Source organism: Peromyscus maniculatus, chromosome 6 (genome assembly GCF_049852395.1).
Source record: "Peromyscus maniculatus bairdii isolate BWxNUB_F1_BW_parent chromosome 6, HU_Pman_BW_mat_3.1, whole genome shotgun sequence".
In the NCBI taxonomy this organism is placed as follows: Eukaryota; Metazoa; Chordata; class Mammalia; order Rodentia; family Cricetidae; genus Peromyscus; species Peromyscus maniculatus.
Genome location: NC_134857.1, coordinates 16,666,659 through 16,684,780, shown reverse-complemented (window position 1 = coordinate 16,684,780; position 18,122 = coordinate 16,666,659). Strand labels below are relative to the sequence as shown.

The following is an 18,122-nucleotide window of genomic DNA, read 5'->3' as shown; positions in this document are numbered from 1 at the left end:
CCTTGAATTCTTTGATGAAGTTTATGATTGTTCATTTAAGTTCAGTCTCCTGGTGTTCATCTAATTTTCATTAGAGAACATTTCTAAAGAACTGGTGGGATTGGGATTGAAACATAGTGTCTCGATTTTGCAACTATTTGTGATGAGACCTGAGCACATGGACTTCTTGTGTGTGTTGTGTCCCTGATGTATACATAGCAGGTTGGGATGGTGAATAGGATGTTCCACATGTCCAGAATCTAGGGGTTAGAAAAGGTACATTCAGATCTCATGATACTCTTTGGGGTCCCTGATTATAGAACCAAGGTTAAGTGTTTAAACTTGGGAGAGTGCAGGTAGAGTAAGGCTAATGAAGGGTCAGCCAGCTGGGGTATATGTACTGTAGATTTTGATATGCTGGATTTTCACTTTCATTTCAATATAGTGATTTTTAAATGCTCTTCTTGGTTTCTTTCCTCATCCAGTTTTGATTCAGTGGCATGCTGCTTAGCTTTAATGAGTTGGTATATCTTCTCTCACTTCTTTTGTCATTAATATCCAGTATTAATTCATGGTTATCAGACAGAATGCAGGATGTGATTACATTTTTCTTTTATTTGTTGAGACTTGCTTTGCATATCAACATGTGATCTGTTTTGGAGAATGTCCCATGGCTTCTGGGAAGAACAAATGTTGATTAGTGTTCTAGTAGAATATTCTGAAGATACCTTTTAGATCCATTGATTGCAATCTCATTAATTCAAGTCTTTGTCTATTTAGGTTTTCTCCTGATGACCTCTCTATTGATGAGACTAAGGCATTAAAAATAAAGCAAACAAACAAACAAGAAACATCATCACTGCATTGCGTTGTGGTCATTCTGTGGTTTTAAGTATGGTTTGTCTCTTTCATGAAATTGGGTGTCCCTTTGTTGGTGCATCTGTGCATAAGACTGTAAGATTCTATTGTTGGATATTTCTTCAAACACAAAATGTCACTCCATTCACTCCTTATATTTTCTGATAAATTTAGGTTTGAAATATTTGTGTCAGATATTAGAAATTCTATGCCTTCTTGTTTCTTAGTTCTGTTTTCTTAGAATACTTTTTCCCTCCTTTACCCAAAGGTGCTATCAATTACCCATTGTGAGGTACATTTCTCAGCAGAAGCAAAGACATGGGCCCTGTTTCTGTGGCAACCAGTTAGTCTGTCTCTCTTAATTTGAGAGTAGTATCCATTAATACTAAGTGATATTATTAAAATATATATTAATTCTATCATTTTGTTGTTTTGTGGTATTCTATTATAAATATTTTGACTTGTTTTATATTTTATTTGTGTCTTGTAAATTCTTGGGCATCTTTAATCTACTCTTCAAAGTATTAATTGGATAACCCACTGTAGGTCTATTTTTTCAGTGGTCATAAATCCTCAAATCTGTTTTTATCATGGAAAAATTTCATTTCTCTATTAATTATGACTGAAGGTTTTGCTGAATATAATAGTCGGGGCTGGTATCAATGGTCTTTCAACTTAATGAACATTTTGTCCAATTCCTTCTGGATTTTGTAGTCTGAAATCAAAATAACAAATAAAGAATCTGCTGTTATATGTGACTTTATTTTTCTCTCCTTTTCCTTTCAATATCCTGTATTCATTTTTTATTTTATTTTACAATACTATTCAGTTCTATATAACAGCCACAGATTCCCTTGTTCTCCCCATTTCTGCCCCCCCTCCCCTTCCCCCCAGCCCACCCCCCATTCCCACCTCCTCCAGAGCAAGGCCTCCCCTGAGGACTGAGATCGACCTGATAGACTCAGTCCAGGCAGGTCCAGTCCCCTCCTCCCAGATTTAGCCAAGCATCCCTGCATAAGTCCCAGGTTTCAAACAGCTAACTCATGCAATGAGCCCAGGATCTGGGACCACTGCCTAGATGCCTCCCAAACAGATCAAGCCAATCAACTATCTCACCTATTCAGAGGGCCTGATCCAGTTGGGGGCCCCTCAGCCTTTGGTTCATAGTTCATGTGTTTCCATTCGTTTGGCTATTTATCCAACCTTGGTTTCAACAATTCTCGCTCATATAAACCCTCCTCTTTCTCACTAATTAGACTCCCGGCGCTCCACCTGGGGCCTAGCCATGGATGTCTGCATCCAGATTCCTCAGTCCTTGGATGGGGTTTCTGGATGATGAGGTTTGCAGGAAAATGGATGGATCTAGAAAAAATCATCTTGAGTGAGGTAACCCAGACTCAGAAAGACAAATATGGTATGTACTCACTCATAGGAGGATACTAGATGTGGAACAAGGCTGAGTGGACTGCTACTCACATCACCAGTGAGGCTACCTGGAAAACAGGATCCCAAGAAAGACACGAGGATTGCCCAATGATGGAGAAATGGGTGAGATCTACATAAACAACCTGGACATGAGTGGGAGCAATGAAGGGCGAGGGTCAAGGGAAACAGAGCGGGAGATCCCACCTGGATCAAACAGAGAGGGAGAACAAAGAATAGGAGACCATAGTAAATAAAGACCACATGAGAAAAGGAAGAAACAAAGTGCTAAAGAGGCCCACAGAAATCCACAAAGATACCCCCACAAAAGACTGCTGGCAATGGCCGAGAGACAGCCAGGACTGACCTACTCTGGTGATGGGATAGCCAAATATCCTGTATTCTTTATACTTACTGTTTTGACTGTTATATGATGTGGGCATTTATTATCTGGTCATGTCTATTTGGTGTTCTGTATGCCTCTTGGACCTTTGTAGATATCTTTTCCCTTAAATTATGGAAGTTTTCTTCTAAAATGTTTCCTATGCCTTTGATTTGTGTCTCTTCAATACAAAAGTTATGAATATATATTTTTTCACAGGTTTCAGCTTTTTATATTATTCCAGAGTTCCCAGAATGTTTTCTTCTTGGGTTTTTTTTTGGGGGGGGGAAGGTTGAAGTTTTCTTTGACTGACTGATCCAATTTCTCTTGGTTTCAATACTTGATACTCTTCCTTCCACTTGATCCAATACATTGGTGGTGATTTCCTTTGATTTTTTTGTTTGAATTCATGTTTTTTTTTTTTTCGTTTCAAATTTTATTTCATGTTGGCTTTTCTTCTGTTTTATTTATTAGATGGTTTTCCTTATTTCATTCAGTGGTTGGAATTTTCAGTCTTCATTCTGTCATTTGTTCATATCCTTTTTGAGTTATTTGGTCATGTTTTACTATTACTATTTTCAATTCATTATCTGTGTCATTCAAGTCATTTTCCTTGGTGGAAATAACTATGGGAGTACCAATCTTTGTCAGAGACTTTTTTGGTTATTCCAGTTTGTGTATTTGAGATTGGACCTGAATGCCAGGCCCATAGGGTGTGGCGCTATTAGGAGATGTGACCTTGTTGTAGTAGTTGCAACACTATTAGAGGACATTTGTCACTGGAAAGGCAGGCTTTGAGGTTTCAGAAGCTCAAGCCAGGCCCAGTGTTCCTCTCTCTTTCCTGCTGATTCAGATGTAGAGCCCTCAGCTACCTCTCCATCACCATTTGTGCCTGCATGCTGTCATGCTTACTAACATGATGATGAATGAATAAACCTCTGAACTGTAAGCCAGCCCCAATTAAATGCTTACCTTTGTAAGAGTTGCTGTGATTATAGCGGCTCTTCACAGCAATAAAATCCTAACTAAGACAGGACCTATACATCTGGAATAAGGTTTCTGGCAGTGTTTTTTGACATGGAAATCTTGCCTCTCTTTTGTTGAATGGGTATTTAAAGCTCTGTTTCCTATTACTCCAATACTTACCAGCTATATAGGATATATGGTTCAGTCTTTGGGTTACTCAATGTTGATGTTTGAATGAAGTATCAGAAGTAATGCCCTGGCTTAGTTCAAGCTAAGTGGTGTTTAAGTTCTTATCCCAGGAGCAGACCTTTTATAAAGTCTGAAAATTCTCATAGTCAATCTTACAGAGTTTGGAAGATGTGCACAGAATTTTTCCTCAGACAATGGAGTTGGCAATGTGAATCTCAGATCCCTTCCAGAAGGGGAATGGCTAGCATGGGGAGCTGGGTGTATCAAAGGCAGTTCAGGACTCATGGTCCTTAGGCATGTCATGGAGGTGGGCTAGAGTAGGTCTAGTGTCCCCCCCTGAAGAGGAACAGACCTTGGGTTCCTGGGATTGATAGAGTTGGTGACGTGAATTTAGTCTAGTGTCATCCTGAAAATGGACTGCTGAAAGTGGAGCAAGCAGCATGAAACTAATGTTTTTGGCACACTACTTTCGTATCTTGCTACTTTGATGAATGAGTTTGTCAACTGTAGAAATTTTCTGGTAAAGACTTTTGGGTCATTTATTTATAGAAACATGTCATTTGTGGACATTTTCTACTCATACCCACTTTATCTCAATATGAAATAAATAACTTAAACAGACTCATAACATAAAATGAGACAGATGCAGTAATTAAAAAAATCTTCCAACTAAGAAAAGCACAGGACCAGATCAATTCAGTGCAGAATTCAAAGATAAGCTAACACCAATATTTGTCATATTAGTCAGTTAAATAGAAAGTGAAGGAATGTTTCCAAATTGTTACTACAAAGGCAGCATCACCCTGATACAAAAACCAGACAAAGATCCAAGGAAAGGGAAAATTATAGGTCAGTCCATATCATTGATGAACATAGATTCATAATTTCACTCCAAAATACTTGTAAACAGAATTCAAGAACAAATCAAAATATCATCTATCATGATAAATAAGTTAGCTTAATCCCAGAAATGCAGGATGGTTCAATATATGTAAATCAATACATGTAATCCACCACACAAATATATTAAAGGAAAAAAAATGACATTAGGTGCAGAATATGCAACTGATAAAATTCCAGCGTCCCTTCCTGTTAAATGTTGAATATAATCACACAGAGCTATTCTTTTTGCAATATCTGTGTGTTTTTTACAGTTACGTGTTATTAATCTCCCTAACTCAGCTTTGTCATCCATTACGTGGAATACAATGATAAAATCGATTGTGCAAGCTACTGTAAAGATTAAGAGACATCATTAATATCGTCCCATGTAAGCAGAGTGTAAAACCCTAGAAAACAACTGACTTTGTGCATCAGAACACTGGGCAAAGAACAGTTTTCTCTAAAAAAAACCATGTGGAAGGCTAGTGAAGCCACCATGTTGCCTTTCACTTATATCTGTTCTGCTCAGTGTTCAATAATACACACTACCATGGCTAACCATTAAACTCTCATTGGTGTGAAACTAAAATGTTCCATGCTTTTGGACTAAAAGAGCTACAAAGGCACATTGTGTTGGGCACTTTTACAACACTTGGGCTAGAACATTCCCTTAGTTCATGTTTACTGAATAATTGAATAAATGGATGGAACTTGCTAGAGAATACAAAGAGGTATTATTCTCTAGGTGGTGAATAACTTGCATCATTTCATAGTGTTGTTTGAGGAAACAAAACTTGTCTGTGTTTAAATGGGTACAGATGCTGTTACTTGATGTTAGAATATTTCCCACACTGGAAACCTGAAATGGTATAATATGAGAACAGAAAGTTCAAGCAAAGTAGAAAGCAAAGGATGATAAAACTCTAAACAGACTTTCCTATATAGGGGGCAGTGGGACACCAGTTTTGATGTGGGAATGGTTATGAAAAGTTATCGCATTAATAAAACATTCTAAATATTTAAAATACATATATTTGTAACAAAAAGCACACACAGTCCATTTTCACCTATATTTTATATATTTTAAATCAATGCTTTAAAAATGACAATTGCATTATATATATTCATTGCATTTATGAATTAGAATGTGTTATCTTAAAGATGCTTTTATCTAATAGTACTGTTTTTAATTATGTGCAAATATTTAAATAAGTGAAATATAAAATGTCCACTCATTCTTAATTGATTTGGTAACTCAATCCACTTACTCTAAACCACATCATAAGCTGCATATTGAATCATTTGAAGTAACACAGAGTGGTTATATACTAAATTGAGATCACACATGAGGAACATGCAGAAACCATTCAGTTTTGTATGGACATTCACACACAGAAAGTAGACATTCAACCATATATAGTAATTGAAAAATATAGACATATACCCATAAACTAATGTCATTAAAAATTAAGGAAGACCACAATGACTTTAGCAATCTCTATGCAATAAAATTTATCAATCACAGATGATAATAAAATTATCTTAAACAAAATCTAATAATAAGACAGTTCAGTGCAGTTTATTAAGGGGCATACCTAGTAAAAAGGTGATTTTTTTTAATTAAAATTTTTAATTAAAGTACATTTATTTGGCAAATTTTGTCTTTAAATTTTACCCCAGATGAAACTATAAATTTTACCCTGTTCATTTTCGTCTGTAATCCTATGACTCTATCTTTTGATAGTATAGCACTAGAAAAAATAATTATTATAAAATTTGTCTATTTAAGAGTTGTTTCCTTACAAACACAACTTAAAAAGCTAAAAATACTAAACACATGTATATATGAACATTGGAAGTCTACATAGAAAAGGGTTATCAAAATGCCAAACAATATTGTGGATGTCTATAAAAACAAATTAGAATTTCAGAGTGCTCTAGGAAGCTTTTTTAATCTGGACATAATTTTTTTTTTCTAAATAGCAAGTTAAAATGTGTGGGATATATTTGCCACTAAACCCTTCTGTTTGCAGTGTACACACTCAATCACCTAATAGAGTCTGGCTTAGCCACTAAAAGGAATTATTTATAACATCCTTGGAATATAATTATATGAGCTACACTTAACCATCTGGGTATTTTGCTTCTTGCGAACAAGCTGCAATGGTATAATGAAATATTTTGTTTGTTTATATATTTAGCTATGTATATAAAGAGGGAAAATCATCCTTATAAATTAGTCGTGTTTTGTCCTAACTTTCAGAGTAAGGTCAATCCATAGCATATAAGACCAAATAAAAGCACTATTATTAATATTAATAAAATTCTACTGTGTGTACTGAAAAGACATTCTTAAATGGCTAAGAAATTCCAAAGGTGAAATCCAGGAATTAACCACCTGTATGGCCACAGTGAATACAATCCCTTGAAGGATCTATAAATTACTGAAGAGCAGAGATAATTAAATAATTATACATTTTGATTGAAAAATATATGTAGTCCATTAAAATAGGAACTTTGACTCAACTTCTTCAGTGAAGTTCTATACAGATGTCAAGTCTGCACTTTAATTAGAACAAAAGACCACTGTCAACATTCATGCAGCATACTTATTCATAATAACAATTGCATATTAATCTCTTGAGCTTGCAGAACTATAGCATATGACATATGACATGGCATAGGCACCTGGGTGGCCGTTCTCAAGACTTATGTGGTGCATATCAATTAGACCCAAGAAAATAAAATCCATTTTCCTCTGAGAAAAACTACTTCAGTGCTAATTGGCTTAAGCTATCAAAGGAACAAGAGTGAATACTGTTAGGCTTTGTGTATAGTTGTTAAAGATTTCTTTGGGTGTATGCAGTCTATGAGTGGCTTGTGGTCTAATTCTTGACTGAATCCTGGAAATATAAAAGGAGAGCAGCCATGTGTTTCTTTGGCTTTGATGAGTGGATTTTGGCTAAAAACCTCAGCATTACTACTTTGTTTATTACAAGCTTTGTAACTAACTGTATGTCCAAACACACAGTAATATAACCAGAAACATTACATCAGGAAGCCCTAAATCTGCCTCAGTTTAATTCCTCTACTCTTAAAATCCTGATCCAGCTTGAATATGAGATTATAAATGCCTTTAAGAAACATGTCACCTCACAGTAAGTCAGGTTTCAGGATTCTTGACAATCTCTTTATGCTAAAGGCACTTTTATTTTACATCTTTGGAGGGTAATAGAAAGATATTATGGAATGAAAACTCTGGGTGGTTAACAAATACACTTATGCTGAATAGATGAATCCTAAAACCACTACTTCAGAAAGGAGATGTCTAAAATATCATTTCTAGAGTTTATCTAGAAAGAAAACACAACATATTTCTGTGTAGACATGGTGATGACCAGCAACATTCTACATTATAGTTTGTAATTCTTCAAACTTATGTCACTTCACATTCAAAATTCAATAAAACAAACCCATTCAGCTGGAAGGTATTCACACTCAATAGGGTACTTTGGACTCTGCAACCCTTTTTCAGATTTCAGAATAGTAAACTCTAATGAGCCATTTTTAAGTAAGTAAATTAAACTCATGGAACAGATTTGAATTTGCTAGCATAGTTAGGCAAATACCATGTGCTTGTTTTCCCATCCCTAGGATGAATTCTAAGTCCTGTTTTGAAATATGCTGGAAAGAAATGTATTAGAATATGTGACACCATTTCCCTTCCACTTAGCACATGTATGGGTAGTTTAAAGTAATTCCTTTCTATTAAGCAAATGTGTGGCTAAGGCACACCTCAGTAATACATTAAACCAATGAAATGCCAAAGTGTAATCATCAGAGAAGACTTAATTCTTACAGGAATTAATTACACATAGTATAGAGTGTCTTAGGAGAACATTGTTGTCTAAGTCTACCAATTTATCCTACAAATACCTTTTTTTTTTTTGAAATTTGAGGTGAGATGCTGATTCATCACTAATAAGATATTAACAGATATTTTATTTGTGTGATACTTATCTTTCCAGAAAACAAAACTTCTACATGCTATGTATTTAAGAAGTTAATTGTAGTTTTGAAGTTTGATACATAGGCGTAGTCCTGTATGAACACACTCATTGTTTTCTCAGTGAATTGTACAGACATGGAGGAGGATATTATGAAATTAATAGATTCTGGTTTGGAATGATAACTTGAAGTCTAGTTATCTTGACAGTTTATAATTGGGTACTTAGTTGTCAAGGTTTCTAAATGCTTCAAACTTACACAGGCACACCATTATTTAGGTGGGCTACAGTCATTGGGGAATACCTATGGTGCTTTTTAGGTTCTTTGCAATTATGTTGAAGTTGCTGCTAGCCAAGGCTTTTGATGAACTCACTAAGACTGGTCATATGTAGAAAGCTCGTATCAAAATGTTACATCACATTATGTTTTCAAATCAAAAGAACTGTGTTTCCTGCAGTGCCTGGTGTAAAGAATACCACATTGGCATTACAAGGTCCCTCTGAGAAGAAAAAGACAATACAACATTTTGAACATGTCTCTTTAAAATTGTTTTTTCCTTCTTAAATGAGTTGCTGTATACAGTCAACCAGAAAAAGGAAAAAAAAAAAGTAAACCATGTCTTGACCAGTGTCTGCCATGGCTGGCATGGGTGTTGGATACACATGGCTTCTCTTTACTGATAAAACAGGTCATCTTTGATGTTATTACAGTTTGGTTGAGGATTTATTTTGTTCATGTGTGAATATGTGCACAACGCTTCTGCACGTCAGGAGGAAGCATTGGATCCCTTAGTGCTGGAGTTTATAGACGTTTATGAGCTGCCTGCAGTAGGTTTTAGAAACTGAATTCAGGTCCTCATGACTGGATTGCCAGTGCTCCTCTTTTCTGAGCTGTCTCTCCAGCCATTAATTTTGGGGTTTTAAGGATGGCATTCTCAAAAATCTTTGGGATCCCTCATTAATGTGACATTTTTATATTTTCATAGGCTTTCAAGAGCTGTTTTTTTGCTGTGGGATGTTCTGTATGTCAAATATGTTTCTCTGATTGGTTAATAAATAAAACACTGAGTGGCCAGTAGCCAGGTAGGAAGTATAGGCGGAACAAGCAGAGAAGAGAATTCAGGGAAGTGGAAGCCACTGCCATGACAAGCAAAATGTAAAGTACCGGTAAGCCATGAGCCACGTGGCAAAGTATAGATTAGTAGAAATGGGTTGACTTAAGATATAAGAACAGGTAACTAGAAGCCTGAGCCTTTAGGCCAAACAGTTTCAATAATATAAGTGTCTGTGTGCTTATTTTATAAGTGGGCTCTCAGACTGCCAGGGCTTGGTGGGACCCAGAGAGAAAACTCTCTAACAACAGTTTTTTTTTTTTAATCAGAATACAGGATTGATACAGATAAGAAATTATTAAAATGGATAATATTGAATCTGAGAATAGATATTCTAAAAGATCTTTCCTCAGTTTTCACATTTCAAAAACACTGATTTAGACTGTTGATGTTCCCAGCTAACAGGTCTCATTAATAATATTTCATTCAGGATCCTCCATCCTGACTTCTGGTGTTAGAGTCACTCCTCAGACTTCATATTCTTGGGCCAGATTGCCTGGGAACATTTTGTCAAGTACAATCAAAGTGTGAGCTTTCTTGGCATTAAAATCATGTTCCCAACCCACAGCAGCATCTGACTTGGTGGCTGGTTACAAATAATTCACTGGAAAGGTCATTTATAATTCTTCTGGGAGAGCAGGCAGTGAACACTGGACAATATGGTGATATTTTAATTGTACTGAAATGTGATTTTATTTGTATGTTAATAAATAAAGTTGCCCAGGGGTCAGAGCTAATAGCAAGCCATATCAGAAACTGGGCGGTGGTGGTACACGCCTTTAATCCCAGCTCTTGGGAGGCAGAGCTAGGCGGATCTCTGTGTGTTCAAGGATACAGCCAGCATGGAGACACATGCCTTTAATCTCAATACCAACCACAGAAGACCTGGAGGTCTGTACAGACAGGCAGTGACGAGGAGGTCATGTGGTTGGGTTTACAACCAATGAGAAGGCAGAATAGAAAGTCTATAAGAAAGACAAACACACAGGAAGTAGGTCTCTTGCTGAGGAAGAGAGCAGTGGCAGTGAAGGGTAAGGTTTTTAGCTCTTACTTATCGTTCTGACCTCTTGGGCTTTCATCTTTGCATTGGCTCTGTGTTTTTGATTTAATAATACATCTACAGGACAAGAAGGTCAAGAAGCTGAAAATCTAAGCAGCATTATCCACTCTCAGAATGAATTCCTATGTGCATGATTCTCCAGGTACTACTGTGTCAGATTGGGATAATGGTGATTTTATGATTAAAGGCAGTATCCTCAACCTTAGTCTTGACTGTCATTGAGGCTCCTTTTGTCTATAGCACTGGGGCAATACCCCTGGATATCCTGGTTGGACACAAATTCACAGCGCATATTGTCCACATTTTCTTGGCAATGGATTATCTATGATTTGTTACCTCCTGGGACCAATTCTATATGAAGTAATTTGAGAAACATTTGATACCTAGAAGTCTCAGTATCAATTTTAAAATACTACTGGTTCTCATACCACCCGTCATTACCTTGCTCAGTACTATATTCACTTAGGAGTTCTGAGGAAAGTTAACATGCTATGTATCTGAAAAAGTTTTGAGGTAAGCATGTCATAGCTGTGATACTATGACACATAGCACAGAGTTCCACTAAAATCAAAATGTGGAGCAGAATCTGTAGAATTCATAGACATCTATTTTAAGTGTAATTTAATCTTTTCATATGATCTCTTAACTGATCAAATAAAATATGCCAGTAAAGGGTTAACTGTAGGTTTAAAAGAACAAATTCAATAAATTTAGAAGGAAGAAATACAGGATTCATATGTAATTAGATTTACCTATGCACAGAGTCATTAAATAAAAATCTAGAAGATGGTCTGTTCTCCATGATTTTTTTAAATTATTGTACTAAAACAATTTAGAGTTTTAATCTAAGATGATAATCTACCAAATGAAAGGTATTTTATCATTTTTTGTTTTAAATTCAACTCTACACTAATAACTACATCACCTTGGATTCAGTGATGGACATGCTTGACTCTCAGGCAGTGTGATCATTCTGTCCCCCTTTTTCTGGTAATTTCTGCAGATGGTGGGGAAGAAGCAGTACCCTGACCCTTGTGGGGTCTTCCCACACATAGTCAGCAATGTGGCAAACATTCTCAAACAAGCATGATTCAAATAATTACATTAAGTAAGTACATCAAAAATACTACAACGTAGTTTAATTTCTCATATGAAAATGTATGTACATAGGCACTTCAGATGAATATGTGTTTCTGCTTGAATTATCTAGCTAATTGGCCCGGTTCTGTGCTTTGAGCACAAAAATATTGCTAATGTTGGGAAGAGCTACCCCTTATAACTTAGTCAAGGATGATTAATTCTTTTCTCTCAACTCTAGCTTTCTTTTTAACTAACCTTATTTTTATGTTCATCCAAAAGAAGTAAAATCCTAGACACACAGGGATAGCCACAGCATTTCCCTTACCATGTAGTGCCAATTGCTTCAGGGTTGAAATTGGTAGGGAATGCCATAAGAAATATTCTAGTAATCTATTCTCAAAGGAAAACTGCATTACTCAATATAAGAAAAATATTTTTTAAGCAAATATGTTTAAAAAGTAGGGTAAAAGCTTTTCTTGTCCATCACTAGGAAGATTTTTTTAGTTGAAGGGACTATGTATGCCAACATACAAAGTCCGTCTCCTACATGAAAGGCTTGTGGCCGACAAAGGCTCTAAAGCACTCCATTTTGATAGCCTAAGTGGCATGCTGATTTACTGTTTTCACCTTAGCCACTATGAAGGAAAACAAAGGGGGGAAATGTTAAACTTTCTTCCTGTATTTAGAGCATTTGTTGACAAGAATAAACATCTCTTTTATAGTAGGGTTTGTTTTCCCAGTAATATAAAACAACATTTAGATATATTGGATGATATTTTTGGATTTTCAAAGACAAATTGTGCCATTTTTCCATTGTGGTTATATAGTGCTCTGTTAAACCACTTTATAGCAAGCAGTTGTGAGAAAGATATAAGGGGGAGGCAGCCATGTGAGATGCTCTCCTTTAGCCTGTTCCCTGTTCTGTCACTCCATCGGAAACAACAGAAGTGAAATAAAGAATGTGCTCTCCCTGGTCAAATTTACATCACTGCTGAGGTTCATGTAGCATCAACTGAGGCAATTTGAGGTTTTCAAAACTTGTCACTTTAGGAAGAATTTGCATTTAAATTGCTCTATCCAGTTTCTTGGGAGTTTTTTCCCTGGAATGTTTATGGCTCTTTTTTCATTAGTATTTACAAAATACAACTTCATAACCAGTGCATTACTACATCTAGTTGTGTCAAGAAGAAGAACTTCATTTCATAAAATAGAAACATTCAAAATGGTTCTGGGCATCAATCACTCATTCAAAATGCATTACTTCTTCATATTGAACAGTTATTTGAAAAGTTGTCTGAAACATTATCAGGTTTCCATGTCTAACATAGGAACTCAGTCACTTGAGATTTTATCAGAGAGAATTCTGGCATTCCTCCACATTCTCCCCACAGCAATGATGTTGCCAAGAACATCTTAACTCCCTCCCAAGATTTTTATTTATAAAAATACAGCATATTTCTCTTTAATAGATAAATCTTAGGTATTATTTCAATAATTGCTGTTACATACTAAAATTGGGATATAAGAAAATATTTAAAATGTGCAAAATGTTCTTTCTTATGTACACTTAAAAATATGCCATATAATAGCTTTAAACTTGGGGGAAAGTCTTTGATCACACACACACACACACACACACACACACACACACACACACACACATACACACAAATACCTGGTCAAATTAGAGCTTTAGCTTGTATACTTGTAAACAAACTTTAAAAAATGCTGAGCATTTTTCTCAATTCTTTTCAACCAAGACACTCTCAAACACATCCAGTCCTGCTTTGAAGGAAACCTGAGCTGAATTAATGCTATTCAGCACATCTGATACGGCCTCTTGAAAGGTCTCATTTGATGCCAGTGGACTGCACTGCTCCCAAGCTTCCTTGAGGATGGAAAACTGGCTTGTCTTCCCATCAAGATGGTACAGGATGTTTCTAAAAGAAACATGGAATATGTAAATGTTTAATGCACAACTATATTTCTATATCAAAACCTTATCAGGAGTAGTGTCAGAAAGCAATAATGTTTACAAAATAATGAAGAATTTTTTTAAAAATACAGCATTACTATTTTTCAACCCATAATGAATGAATGCACAGAGATGCATTTGTTGGTAGGATCGGAGGCCCTCAGGCAGTGTGTGCTTCCTGATTGAAGCACACAATGCTATGGCATACCATAAAGGGGTTTTCCAAAAATTTGAGTGAGGTATTTGCAAAATTTCTACGTATAATTACCAGAAAACACAGAGGACAAATTGTTATGATAACATGGCGAATCCTAGAACATTATTGACTATGGTGAAGAAGTTTGCTACTCTGTTAGGGCTGACTCAGTTAACAAGGGAAGTTATGGTTTAGCTAGGGTTTCCATTGCTATGATAAAACATCATGACCAAAAGCTACTTGGGCAATAATAAAGGATTTATTTACTTTGCTTACACTTCTAAATTATGGTACATGATTGAAGGATGTCAGGCCAGGAACCTGAATGTAGAAACTGAAGCAGAGGCAATGGAAGTATGTTGCTTTATGGCTTGATGGCCATGAACTGTTCGTCCTGCATTCTAATATCATCCACGAGTACCAGCACAGGGGTGGCATCATCCTCAGTGATCTAGGCATTCCCACATCAATCAACCAAGAAAATTACACTAGATAAAATTACCTACAGGCCTGTCCTATGGAGGCATTTTCTGATTAAGAGTCTCTCTTCCCAGATGAGCTTAGCTTGAGTTAATTAGAACAAAAACCATCCAGCACAGGAGTTTTCTAGTGGTGGCCTCACTTGTCTAAATGCTTATTAGTCATAGTTCAAAGGAAGCTACTAACCACACTACTGCTATTATAATTCCTTTTCATTTTAAACTTTAAGAGACTAGCCTTGTATCCTTGTAGAGACAGCTTAGTTAATTATGAGTACACAAGAGCCTTGAATTAAAATCTTATTTCAGTTTTCAACTAGATTATATGACAGCACTGTTCTCAGTTTTTGAGGAATCTCTATACTGGTTTCCAAAGTGGCCAGAGTAAATTATATTTCCCAAAGCAGCATATAAGCATTCTCTTTCCCCTCTTCCTTTCAGCATCTGTTATTTGCTTTATTTTTAAATTAGCTGACAAAGTAATAAATAGCTTTCCATCTGGGGTTTTCATATATATTTTGTTTTGGGTTGATTTCTTCCTCCCTGACACTCATCCCCAACTTTGCCGTACCCTTTTGTAATTCTCCATTCTGCTCTATGGTCCTCCCTTTTCCTCTCCTTTGAAGGCCTCCTTTTCTCCAGCACCATGAACCCATTGCCTTTACTAATATTTAGTCCCACTTGGACCCTTAAAGTTTACAGTTACAGGTCATGGTCTGCATATGGCATAGTAACTATGATATTTGTCTTTGTGGGACTGGATTACTTCACGTAATATAATATTTTCTTCTTCCATCCATATTCTTACAAATTCCATGATTTCATTTCAATCTATAACTGACTCAAGTGTTCTTGTACACATGTACCACATTTTCTTTATCTATTTTAATGTGTATCCTGACTCATTCTATATTCTTGCTATTGTGAGAAGAATATTGATAAACATGGAAGTTAAAGTACCTCTGTAGAAGTATGTACAGACGTTGGGCATATGCCTAAATGATTTACAGCCGGGCCATCTACTAATTTTTCCTTTGGTTGTTTGTTTCAAACACCTCCACACTGATTTCCATAGCTCTTGACTAGTTCAAATTTCTACTAATATTTAATAAGGGTTATTGTTTTTCATCCTCGTCCTTACCTGAATTTGTGTGTTCCTAAATGATAGATATTTAAAATAGGATGAGACAGAAACTAAAAACTTAATTTACACTTTATATGCTCTGAACAGTTAAAAATATTTATTGGCCATCTGCATTTCATCTTTTGAGAAATGTCTGTACAGATCATTGACTCATTTGTTGATATCTATGTCTATATATTTTTCAATTCATTTTATATATTAGATACTAACCCCTTAACTGAAGTATCGTTAAGGTTTTCTTCCATTGTATAAGCAATTGACAGCTTGTTTTGATATGCAGAGCCTTTTTAATTAATGTAACCCTGTTAGACAAATCTTGGGGTTCTTTCCTTGCTGTTGGGGTCAATTCAATTATGGGTTGCCTCTAACAAAAAACAAATCATCCCCCAAGCATTACCCAATTATGACATTCTTGCTTAATGAACTGGATATTATTTATGTCTTTGTGAAACAAACTTGGAATCATATCAGTTAAATAGAGTAGTGCAAGAAAAACATTATAGATGATACTACATTTATATTCAAGATTAAATTTTTACACAGGCAAACTATTTCAAAGACATGGACTCAGATGACCACTACAGAGTGGTAAATGCACTGTGATGCACGTTCTGGCAAGAGCTCACCTAGAGGACAAGATCTCTGCAATCCCCTCACAGAGGAGGAGCACAAACTACCTTTGGCACTGGGGACACTTCCCCTGCCTCATAACCTAGCCTTGTGGCCTGAAATGCATAATATCTTCCCACTCTGGCTATAGATCTCTGATACAGATGAAAAACATGTTATATTGTCATCTTTAGAAAATATGACAGTGAGTCTTAATTCAGCCCCAAGACACACGTCCCTTAGTCTAAGATGCAGTGGACACATCTCCAGGAGCAGTCAACTCTCTACATGGAAATTTATCTTTTGCTTTTCCCACAGCATTTTACAAACTTAAGGTAATTTAAAACAACAACAAACCACCCAACTACAGAACTGCAATCACAGGAATTATATATGGTCAGGCTTGTGTGTATTGAATTATTTCATGATTAAAAAAAACTTAATGGTCATTAATATGTAGACTAAAAGTGGTATCTATAGAAGTTGAGATTAGAATGGAGCCTGTCAAAGCTGAAGAGGAAGAGATAGTGAAGGACAGGGAGAGGTTGCTCAATGAGGACTAAGGTAAAATTAGATGGGAGCAAGAAGATTCATATGCTGTGTCAATAACACAGCAATACCAAATATGTTACTATTGCTTTGAGGAGACATAATTACTATGGAGCCTCTTATATAGGAAAAAAATTAATTGAGGCTGGCTTACAGTTTCAGAGGTTTACTCCATTATCTTCATGGTGTAGTGCAGGCAGAGATGGCGCTGGAGAAGTAGCTAAGAGTTCTACATCATGCACAGGTAACAGAAAGTGAACTGTCTCACTGGGCATGGCTTGAGCATATATGAGACCTCAAAGCCTGCCTGCATGGTGAAACACTTCCTACAGCAAAACGACACCTTCTCCAACAAGTCCATACCTCCTAATATTGCCATTTCCTTTGGGGGCCATTTTCTTTCAAACTACCACATTCCACTCCCTACCCCCAGAGTCTTATAGCCACATCATAATGCAAAAATGCATTCAGTCCAACTTCAAAAATTCCCATAGTCCGCAATAGTCTCAAACTTATTTAGAAGTCTAAAGTTCAAAGTCTCTTCTGAGAATCATACAGTCTTTTAACTGTAATCTTCTTTAAAATTAAAATCAAAAAACAGATCACATACTTCCAATATAAATGGCATAGGATGTGCATTACCATTCCAAAATGTAGGGAAGGGAGCGCAGTGAGGAAATACTGGACCGAAGCAAGACGAAAACCAACTGGAAAGACTCCACACTCTGCTTCTCCATGTCTGATGCCAAGTGCTCTTCACATCTCCAACTGGTTTGAGCTTTGTTGACTGAAATCTATTTCTTTATCTTGGCTGGTTCCACTTCATGTTAGCACCTCTCTTTGGCAGGTATCCCATGGCTCTTGGATCTTAAGCATCTTGGGGTCTCCAAAGGCAATCCAGGTTTCACTTTCATTACTTGACACAATGGCCTAAGGACTCCATGCAGGGACACCCCCGACACATGCCTGGCAACAAGGGTGTTTCTTAGTCGTGGAGAAAGATTCCATAATGTCTTTCTTCTATCCTCTACTCTGAAGCCAGAACCAGGTGGCTGAAAATGCCAAATTATGCTGCTTGCTGGGGCTGGAACATAGCCCTCTTCTTCAACTACATCTTCACCAGCTTTCTGTTTTCAATGGTTTCCTTAACTTGGCTGTCCTGAATATCAATCTGTAGACCAGACTGACATCAAACAGATTTACCTTCCTCTGTCTCCTGTGTGCTCGGATTAA

General features: G+C 36.4%; 1 protein-coding gene across 7 annotated transcripts in view; it reads right to left on the bottom strand.

The window, feature by feature from the left end:
* Positions 1-5,738: 5,738 nt before the first annotated feature.
* Naaladl2 (N-acetylated alpha-linked acidic dipeptidase like 2) overlaps positions 5,739-18,122 on the bottom strand; it is a 1,286,850-nt gene continuing 1,274,466 nt past the window's right edge. For all 7 annotated transcript variants that reach the window (XM_076573982.1, XM_076573983.1, XM_076573985.1 and 4 more), the window contains one exon: positions 5,739-13,877. In XM_076573982.1, coding sequence (XP_076430097.1) covers positions 13,679-13,877 — 199 coding nt within the window. In that variant the 3' untranslated portion in view covers positions 5,739-13,678. The remainder of the gene's footprint in view (positions 13,878-18,122) is intronic.